The sequence below is a fragment of the Pinus tabuliformis genome, chromosome 6 (assembly GCF_031772625.1).
Source record: "Pinus tabuliformis cultivar Carrire ecotype Pingquan chromosome 6, CPIR1, whole genome shotgun sequence".
NCBI lineage: Eukaryota > Viridiplantae > Streptophyta > Pinopsida > Pinales > Pinaceae > Pinus > Pinus tabuliformis.
The window spans coordinates 335987233-335998802 of NC_142292.1; the positions used below are offsets into that span (position 1 = coordinate 335987233).

Genomic DNA, 11570 nt, shown 5'->3' on the forward strand with positions numbered 1-11570 from the left:
TCTATAATACAAATACTAGTCTTTAATATATTATTGTTTTTTCATGTAAATATTAATACAAAATTTAGTACAAATTAAAAAAAAAATTGCAAAAAAAAAGGTGAGATTTAAAAACTACGCTTCCAATGTGAGCAAAGGATTATGCTTTTGAAATGAAATTATAACTAAGAAATAAGAAAATTTATAATGTCGATTCTATGATGTTATCCACTACCGAATTTTCAAACTCATTTCTCGGGAAAAATTATGAATAAAAAATTAATCTTCTTCACTTTTTAAATAATACTTTTTTTCAGTATTGTGGAATACAGTTTAACGAAATATTATAAAATTAAATAAATGATATCTATTTGAATAGTTTAAAAACTTATTGATGACTCATCATTATGTCTCGAAATTTCAAGTTTTTTCACATTTATAGATGTAAAAATGTTACTAATAAATAACAAATTTAAATATTTAAAGCATTACCATTATTAAATTTTATAGAATATTTTAAAGATTTAATCAATTATGATGCAAATGGTCAATAATTTGATATATTGTATTTGTTAATTATATAATTTTGAATTCATTTAATCTTTACGCGGATAGGTATATATATTTTAAAATTCGAAGACAACTTCAGTATTAAATATTTCAGATAGATAGTCAAATTTTAAATGTGCAAGATATTTATGGTTATTACCAAACAAATTGATGTATTCACATTCGCTAACGTGTCACCTCAGCACAAGTGGAGATTAAAATTATCTCCATCTTTCCACTTTTGTTTGATATGCTTCAATGTTTGCACAATATTAGAAATATGTTAGAAATTTTAATTAAAATATTTTAAAATTATAAATATATGATATTTTTTAAATAATATTTTGTTTGTGGTAAATTTCATTGTTGTGTATTAATCACTCAAAACAAAAGTACAACTACATGGATGTACTAAAGCGAGCTAAGGGAGTTTTAATTGAGGAAACTCCATCTCTTTAGCAAAGATTTAAATAGCTAAAAAGTAATTGGGCTTACAAGATAATTACCAGATCGACAAAGACAAGTCAAAAGACATGGCATACAGAAAATGAAAACCAAAATCAATTCAGTGAAAAGACATGGCATACAGAAAACTAAAACCAAAATCAGTTCTCATAAAACTAAAACCAAAATCAGTTCTCATAATACGTTGTTGTAATCTCGCTGGAGAGATCTTCCGACTCGCAGGGGATATGACTTTCCATATGCCTTAGATGAGAGTCAATTCCATCCACCGTGAAACAAAAATTTCATTGCATTTTCTTAACATCCCCTTGTGATGCAAATAGATTATACTTCTCCACTTATTTGTCTTTGAGAACCAAGCTCAACAATGTCTTCATTTACCAATGAAGAGCCATGAAATTTAGAAATTGTTTCTTCCTTATGACCTGAGTCTGGAACCCATCCCCCCAAATCTTCAACGAGTTCCAAGTCAGACTTTGATTTCCTTTCCTCTTCAACTTTAATTTCCTCTAATTTCCAGGCACACGTCCGGAGGGATGATGTTGAAGTATGAAGAAACCGATTCATGGGCAAATTATCTCGTGCCCCTCTGACCAAACCGAGCGACACTTCCACCACCCATCTCTAACGTTGCCTTGGAGGCATTTCGAAGGCGGATAGGGGTTGATTGAGACCGTTGTAGGAATTCCCCCTGCCTACAAAAGGACAAGCATACCAAACTCTCTCTTCTACCAGGCCATGACACCAACACACAAAGTCATCACAATAGCCACAAATAAAATGATGGTGCTTGGAGAGTAGACTGCTAGGAAAAACTAGAGGGAACACAAACTCCACGTAAGTCTTAGACTCCACCATTTGACCTAGGCGACACCCCTTCCAAGTTCTGAACCAACCACAAGCCTAGACCCAAATGACAACAAAACAACCACTAGACTTACGCTCAAAACGTCGGGAGGACATCACAACAACCCATAAGAGACCACCCACAGTAACTACCCATGACGATATTGTGAGAGAGCCAATTGCATGAAATACCCATGACATAAACTAAAAGAGTCAGAAAACCAAACCCTAGAACCCAAATTATGCAAACGAAAAACTACGGGGACAAGAGCTAAAAACAAATTGGGTCAAAAAATGTCACACTCAAAACAACCAAGCCAAAAGGAAACCGCAAACAATTAAGACCCAGAGGCCTAGAACCGAAATGGAGGAGCAGAACTTACAGACCCCATACACCAAACCACTAGGAGTTACACGTTACTCCATCAACCGATCCACCACCTTTCTAAAGCACGCAAGTGAAAGGCTCAGAAACGCCCAACCGCTAGGAGTTACACATCACTCTATCAACTGAAAATCCCACGTCCATTGCCTTTCTAAAGCACACAAGTGAAAGGCTAAGAAACACCCTCCCCCACAGAACAAACCTACCAAGAGGTATGAAAACGTACCAAGAGGTATGCAAGAGGTATGCAAACCTACCCAGAGGTATGCAAGTTGAGGCCGAGGAAAAGACCTCAACGCTTAAAATTGGAAAACAACTTCATGTATACAATTAGGTATGCAAAGAGGCACACTTAAAATTGGAAAACAACTTCATGTATACAATTAGGTATGCAAACCTACCAAGAGGTAATTGGAAAACAACTTAATGTATACAATTTCAATGCCCCGCCTTTTGTGAAATATTAAAAATATATTAAAAAAATTAATTAAAATTTTTTAAAATTATAAATATATGATATTTTTAAATAATAATTTTCATTTTGAAAGACAAAAGTTGTATTTTATAATATTAATAGAGTATTTCAATTTAAATACATGTGATAACACTATAAAATAATGAAATTTTCTTTCTTATTTCAAGTTGTAATTTTGTTAGTTCTATTTTTTTATTTTTATTTTATATATGACTTTTTTATGTTTATTTATATAGCTGCACAAGTATTTAGTTTCAGTTTTGATAACTCAATATATAAAATCAATAAAATTGCTAGTAAATCTCTATTTTAATTAATTGCCAATGTTTCATTAATAATCAATTTAATTCCCTTGAAACAAAAAATGCCCAACACAAACTTGCCTTATGCTTTTAGCATGTTGATATGTTTTTCTTATTGACTACAATGCCTATGGTAACCATTTTCAATTCTTGACAACAATTTTCTCCCCATTTGTGAATATGTTTTTGTGTAACATACATATTAAAAAAAAAATCACTTCTAAAATATGGATTAAAGTATAATGAACACCACCTAAGCTAATTGGAAGTCTATAGGATTTGAGTTGAAAAATGTTTACTTAGAAAATGTGAAAAAAAAATCACTTTCAAAATCAGGTTGGAAGTCTATAGGATTTGAGTTGAGAAAATGTTACTTAGAAAATGTAAAAAAATCACTTTCGAAATCAGGTTAAAATGCGGAGTAAGGTATAAAGTAGATTAAGGTATAATTAACACCAATGTTAATTGGTAGTTCATGAAATTTGAGCTAAAAACCATACATAGATATAAAACATGAATTCTAATAAACACCAAATTGTAAAACCATATATAGATATAAAACATGAATTCAAATAAACACCAAATTATAAAGACTTCAACATTAATAATAATCCATCCATAAAAAATGAGTTTAAAACCATACATTAATGATAACTTGTTTCATTATTAAGTTACAATTTAATTAATAACATTTATTTTTTAAGATGTTATAAAACCATACATTAATGATAACTTATTTCATTATTAAGTTACAATTTAATTAATAACATTTATTTTTTAAAATGTTATACCTAAACTTATAAAATAAATTAGAAAACATCATTATTTTATAAAAATTAATAACATAGGAGCAATATTTTATAATTATTTTATTTCAAAAAATTTAATAACATGACACAATTTTATAATTGTTTTGATGTGAAATGATTAATTATTAAATACATCTAAGTCCAGTAATTAAAAAGTTTCTTGATTATTAAAAATTAATAACATACAACAATTTTATGATTATTTTATTTCAGAAAAAATAATAACATGGGATAATTTTATAATTATTTTAATGTGAAATGATTAATTATTAAGTAAATCTAAATCTGGTAATTAAAGAGTTTCTTCATTATTAAAGAGATAATTTAACTCTTTGAAGTTAGAAATTCTATTATTACTCACAGCAAAAGAAAAAGGCAGGGCAAACAAAAATTCAGCCCTCACTGTGAAGAACAAGTTGGTATTGCTTCCTCTTCCTCTTCTCATGTAATTACTCCCATTACCGAAGATTAATCTGAAAGTGGCTTCTTTATAAAATATGGAGGTCAAAGATAAAAAAGAAAAGCGTGAAGACAATGATAATTTGCTCTGATATAACGCACAACCTCACCAATAATCCTCACCAATAATGATGTCAGGAAGAGCCCCCACTGTCCACTCAAATGAAATGGAGTCTTTATAAAGTAAACTATCCAATTGGAGTCCTGATAAAGAATAAAAATTACACAGTTAAAAGAACCAAGAACCTTCCACTCATGCAACCTTTGTGGACAAGAAATGCTTTTACAGATATGGCGCCCACCTTACAAAGAATACTCATTGGTCCTTACACCTTTTGGAAGAAGTATATGCTTCATTTCTAAGGTTGTCTGACACTGAAACATAAGGAATTTTGATTAGTTTGAGGCACAACTGAACTCCTTGGGTATTGGTGCTTCAAGCATTCTCCTTTCCTGTCTTCTTATTCAGCAGCAAGTCTATTAAGGAAACCATGGGCTCAAGATTTAGATTTATCTTTTTCAAATATCTATATACATATCTCTGTATAAATTTATGAGGTGAAATACATAATATATTATATTTGCAATCCAATCATTTGTCATGCTTCCATATTAATAAATACCAGTAATCCATTAATACAGAATTTGGCATAATACAAAGATAGCTATGTCCTTCATACCTATATTGAGAGAAGGTGGTTATGACATCTCATTCTATTTTTATACAGAAATTTGAGGAGAACAAGAGATTTGGTTACTCAATCCCGAAAATCTCGGCTGTTGCCAACTCTGAATAGTAAAAATTCATAAACCAAACTGCAGAAGGAAATTCCTGATTGAAGCTGCTTATCTCATCGTCATCTTCTGTTTCTGGTCTAATACTATTATATGGTCACAGAAACCATAATGGGAATACTGAATGTCTGATCAGACACAGATACAACGTTATTCAGACTCTCCTTAATGCAAAATCGCTTAAATATCAGAAATATTTACGGTGAAATTATTAGTAGCCACCAAGTATGTAAGACTCAGTGCCATCTGCTTTATGGGTCTGCAGAAGTTCATCAGCAGGATGAGGTTCATGGCTTTTCTCCTCCTCTTGCCCCCCTTCTTCTTCAATATCAGGCCAATCTTCTTCACCGTTATCTTTTAGCAATACTTTCCTTTCATAATTATCTATATATGGACTGTCTTCCACTCCTGAATGGCTTCCTGCAGAATACAGTTCAGTATTGAAATAATGAGGGGCAGTGTAATTTCTGCAAATACAACTAAAAACTATATTGAAAACTTTGAATAAGCAGAGGACAATATATTTTTTTGTGTGAGCTTAGGCTAGGTTAGGCCAGGCCATGGTCAACCTGCTTAGTCGATAAAAGAAGAATAATCAACCCACAATGAAATGCTTATTACAAGATGATACAAAGCTCAATCAACCTAACCCACAATGAAACCATTTTGGTGCAAAACTCAATTGAACTTAGACGGCCATGAGAATAGTTAACTCTCCCAAAATAGCCCAGAAGAAAATATACTTAATACAATATCGAAATAGCTAACTCTCGCAAAATAGTACAGAGGAAAATATACTTAATACAATATCGAAAGCTTTCAAAGGCTATCAACAGATCTATTTAAACTTGGGTTTAACAATGACTTGCAAAGCTAAGCTGGAAATGGATTTGTGTTAAGCAGTTCAATACATTATGCAAAACTACAACAAAATTGATTTAATCAAGATCTGATATGCACCTCAAACTGTTGAAAACAGAATAGTTACAACAAACTTAGTATTAAACAAGGCTCTGCTATGCACATCAAACTGTTACCAAAATCTAAGAGCATATAAATAGGAGTTACAAAAAAATCTATTTCAAAATGGATCTGAAACCCAAGTCTACTATTAAAAAAAAATACATGAACAGATCTGTAAAGCTAAAGCCTGAGATTTTACCGCTGGCTGCATGCACACCAGGCTGAAAGTGCAAAACTAACAAAGACTTGTAATGCCTGTAAGGTCCCAGTTTCCTGGCATGGTGAGGATGCAGTTGACAGGCTATAGACAGAATGCCCAGCAGAGAAACAATGAGTAATCGCTTCCTGTCCATGATCATAGACCAAAAGTGAGGAAGAAAGACAACTGCAAATACAACTGAACGAGTAAACCAAGCCTTCTCCTGTGTCTTATATAGAAGTTAGATCCATTGAAGTGACTTGTTTGTAAGAAAATCAGTTATTTATTGAAAAGATTAAGAGCTTTTCAAAGTATATGCGGTTTTTTTAGGGGTTCGATAAATCACTCCCTTTGCGTGTAAAAGTAGATAGCTAGTTCAATTTTCAGAAAAGTACTTAGATTCTAATTATTAGTGCTTTTATTACTTTTAGGGGTTTGTTAAGTCCCTAATTTTATTTGTGAAAAAAGGTCACAAGTTGATTTTTCAGCAAAACATTGAAAGCAGAGCTTTTCAGTTATGGGCATAGTTAATTTTGCTTTTGGAAATTAGTTTTTTTTGGGAGTCCAGTTGAGTAGTTTTTTTCGGTGTTTAAGTTGAGTTTAGGTGGGGGTTAGTTTGTTTCGTTTGTTTATTGGATGGGAGTACAATTTACTTATTAGTAACTATTTTTATTTTTTTAATCTGATTTAAATATTTGAGTTGTATTTTTAAGGATAATTAAATTAATTATTTTGTTTAAATTATTGTATTAAGAATATTGAGGTGGTTGGTTTTTTTTTTCCAGAGGTTACTGTTAATCTAGACAACAAGTTCTTAATGAGGTTTTCTTTATTTATGGGACAAGAGTTGGTTAATGAGGTTCTTTTTATTTGTGGGACAAAATACGGGCAAAGAGAGATTATTATAAATAGACGTTAAGCTACATTATATTTAAAAAAAATGAAAAATAGATAATTATATATATAACCAACTTTTAAAAATTTAAAATAACTTAAATCCATCTCAAATTTGGACATACCAAACATTGAAAGGGATCAGATTTCTTAATATCTATTTTTTTAATCATTTAATATATAATATAATAATTAAAAAATATTACATATTAAAAATTTGATTTCTCTTAATATCTAAATTCATGTTTAAAATAAATTTAAAATAGTATATAAGAGATTTTTTAATTATTTATCTTTATATTTTATAAATGATAATTTAATAATAAAATTTATTTTTTAAAAAAATAATTTTTTATGTATTATTTTATTTTAGACCAATAAAAATGTATATAAAACCTCTTATTTGGAAACAAGAGAGCACTCCTAGAATAATTTGATGACTTAATTTGTGGAGATATAACGAATATATTATTTCTAATACTTTTTATTTTTTAAAGATTACAAAGATTACAAGATGTTCAAAGTCATTATTAATACTTTTGATATGTTCAATGTTGAGAATTTTTCGAATTTTATGTATTTTGTTTGAAGAGTGTGAGGTTTCGAGTGAACACTTCACCCATCTTCAAGAGCAAGAAGCATAACCACTTTTTTATGTATTTTGTTTGAAGAGTGTGAGGTTTCGAGTGAACACTTCACCCATCTTCAAGAGCAAGAAGCATAACCACTTTTAAATACGTTAACAATATTTTTAATACCTAGCCCATACTAATTATATTTGCACTAAGTTTAATGAAACCTTAAGGTTTAGATTGTGCTAATAAGTAAGGATCACATTTGATACCATTCTTAGATTATAAGTACATTAATTTTTTGATGTAATTTTTTTCTCAATTACATATATATAGTAGCATTATGTTTACTTGGGTTGATAAAACCTATTAAAACTTTAGAGAATGACACTCTTGTTAACACTTCACTCATCTTCAAAGCAAGAAGCATAACCACTTTTGAATACGTTAACAACGTTTTTAATACCTAGCCCATACTAATTGTATTTTCACTAAGTTTAATGAAACCCTAAGGTTTAGATTGTGCTAGTAAGTAAGGATCACATTTGATATCATTCTTAGATTATAAGTACATTATTTTTTGATGTTAAATTTGTTTCAATTACATATATATAATAGCATTGTATTTACTTGAAATTAAGTGGATAAAACTTATTAAAACCTTAGAGAATAGCACTCTTGTTATTCAACAAATTATCATATTTAGTTTTCAGAGAAACTATAAAAATATTAATTTAGTTTTGATTTATAAAATAAATCACATTAATCTTATTGAAAGGAAAAAAAAAACTCTCCTCTTATAAAATAATACAAATTTAATTCAAAATTTCTAAACAGATATTATATATTTTTTCCAAAAAAAATAAAAATAATACTTTCCCTTAATAGGAAGCTCCATTATATCTTACATCTCTGTACTTTTCCATTACCAGTAATTCCTTGTAGATTCATTATTCCTTGTAGGGTTCATGATATTGGGACAATATCATTGTGATGTAAAATGTGGTAACCACCAGGAATGATTAGGTCACATTGGGTGCTAAGGTTATCAATTATGGCATTTGTGTTGAGATGATGCAACTCGTCATCCTAAAACAAGATGGTATTGACTATGAAACCCAAAATCATTATGAGGAATTTGACCACAATGGTTTGGTTAGGAATGTTGAGGTTTCACCTTTTTGTAGTGCTCATCCCTCCCACTTTTGTAAAGTATAAACTTATTCTTGAAATGTTAAGGATATGTAATGGATAACATTGCACAATATGAATAAATTAGATTCACATAAACTTTGTTAAACACGAGGTGGAGGGAAATATTTTTCATGAAGTACATGAAAAGGTGCTTTAACTAACCATAAAACATTTAAAGGTTTTAGTCCAAGCTACTTAGATTCTCGTTTAAAGAAATCTAGTGTGAAGCATCCTTAAAGGTACCTTATCTATATCACTTGATATTCTAACTAACGTAGCCTAACCAATAGTCCTTGAATTTTCCTTTAAAGTTACAATATAAGTCACTTAGTTGAATTAAAAGTTAGTATATATCCATCTTGATAATGTAGTTGAGGTAGTTAACCTTGTGGTCAGCTAATAATTATTTTAATTTCAATGTACTAACATATTTCTATTACTACTATATATAGATATTTATTAATAAATATAGTATTTTTTAATAAACACGTTATCAATCTCATCATATAAGATATAACATGTTTTTTTTTGGTTATTTTTATATCAATATATAATTCTCAAATATAATCCCTTTATTCATATTAACATTTTTCACAAACATCATTCATTCAACTTAACATATATAAGTAATATTGAAATCATATATTTAATTTGAGCATTCTTCATATGTGATTGAGAATAGGAAACTATCTATAGTGTGAATTTATAAATGTTATGAGTTAAAAGTTAGTTATCTTTTTCGCTTCATATGGATATTTTGTTGACTTATGAATCAACTTGTATATGATATTAATGATAAGGGTTATTAAGGTTTACTAAATCAACTAATATTCAACTATTCGATCTTTAAAAAAGTAAGTAATTACTTTGTTCGATTTATAATTTTATTTATGTTCTTAAAAAGTTTTAAGGGGCATTCATAAATCACCATATTATTGATAATTAAAAGGTTAAGAATGTTGATATTCTAATACATATTTTGAAATTTAGATTTAATATGAGTGTACATATGACATTTTAAGAGTGAGTTCTTTTTATCTTTAACCTCCTTAATGTGATAAAGATGACATATTCTTTCTACCTACGATATGTTAGGAATTGTCCACTCCCTTATTTCACTGTGAAGCTCATGAGGGTTTAGTTTTATGTTAGTATTGGTTATTTTCTTCTTTATGCTAGCTAAAACATAATGATACTCTTAATTATCTAGATTAGGGCTGATCACCTCTTTGTAATATCTTAATTTTGTCTTATCTTCTAATTATTCATTGCACCATGTAGAAAAATCGCTGGTAGGTTAACCTGATAATGCAATATACATCAAAGCAAAATACTATAACCTACTTCTACTATCAATTTGCGAAAGTTTAAGATCGAGCTGAATAATATAACCAGAAGAAGAAGAATCAATGCACAATACACATGAAAATACTTTGGGGAAAGCCTCAGCTAAAAACCCCACACTATTGTATTATCATACAAGATGGAAATACATAGGAATTATACAAAGCCTTAGCTCTCACAACTATCCACCTTTCAGTACAATCCTCACAGATGCTCACAGACAATCTTGGCTTCTCTCCAGCCTTCCTCTCTGCCCTCCAAGGTCCTATTTCCTTGCGTTGTTCTTTTGGGATGATTCTCTCTTACCAAGTGGAAAAACCAATTTACCAAGTGGATGATCATCCTCTAAAACTGCACAATCCTCAAGGATTAAATCCTTGATTGCATGCATGAGTTTTCTCTTTGATAAAACACATGCAACTGATAGTACAATGTCCTTTACTTTAATCTCAACTAGGTCTTTCTTAGAATAGACATGCATGAGTTTCTGATGAGGGAATCTTTAGTTAACGGGAGTAGCACTAGTTGAGTGCATGCATGCATCAAGTGACTGTTAACTCACTATTAGTTCCTCAAACAATTTGGAACTAATTTAACTAGACTTAACTTAGTAAACTGAGTTAACTAATTACAACTCAAATATAACTCAATCTTATCTCCTTAATTTAAGGGATAACTCTTGCATGACTTCAGAAAGACTTCTAACTTGAATTTCTCCAACTAATTAATTCAAAATAAATAAATTAATTATTTCCAAGTAGTTGTTAAGACTAAATTCGATTTTAATTCACAATTTAATTCAAGGACAAATTAAATTGGAATATTCTTGTTTCCATATTTCAACACTCCCTCTCAACAATAAAGGGATTATTTGCCACCCCGATCCTATCTCTATGGAACTCGAATTTACACTTTGACAATGCCTTTGTCAAAATGTCAGCATCTTACTCCTTTGTCGAAATATACTGCAACAACATGATCCTCTCGACTTGTGAAAAGCCACGGGCAACAAATCTTGCCTTATGCTTCTCCACACTACCATCATAAGTTTGCTTTACCTTGTAAAGCCAAAGGGAACTCACAATTGACTTGTTCTCCGGTCTCGTAACCACGTCCCAAACACTATTACGAAATATGGAGTCATACTCCTCCACCATATCATCAACCCAAATCGGTTGCTTCACTGCTTCCTCAAAGGAATATGGCTCTGTCTCAACACATTCCCCAGCAAGGGCCATGTTTCCAGTGTACCTCTCAGGTGACCTCCTCTATCTGCATTAAGAAGATGGTTCTCCCACATTATCTCTCGCATCCTCCAATAATCTGTCAGCTTCTCTTGT

At 30.4% G+C, this 11570-nt stretch overlaps 1 protein-coding gene across 1 annotated transcript; it reads right to left on the reverse strand.

Moving 5' to 3' along the window:
* Positions 1-4879: 4879 nt before the first annotated feature.
* LOC149258670 (uncharacterized) lies at positions 4880-6475 on the reverse strand. The gene is made up of 2 exons (XM_089372527.1): positions 6227-6475; positions 4880-5484 (listed from the first exon to the last, which is right to left on the reverse strand). Exons 1-2 carry the CDS (start codon positions 6384-6386, stop codon positions 5276-5278), a joined length of 369 nt encoding a protein of 122 aa, XP_089228653.1. The 5' UTR covers positions 6387-6475; the 3' UTR covers positions 4880-5275.
* Between the last annotated feature and the right edge of the window lie 5095 nt (positions 6476-11570).

Excerpts from the sequence above, each read along its gene's own strand:
- LOC149258670 (XM_089372527.1), bottom strand. The coding sequence starts at position 6,386 with ATGATCATGGACAGGAAGCGATTACTCATTGTTTCTCTGCTGGGCATT. Across the intron at positions 5,485-6,226 it reads TGGTGTGCATGCAGCCAGCG|GAAGCCATTCAGGAGTGGAA; the intron begins GTAAAATCTCAG and ends TGTATTCTGCAG.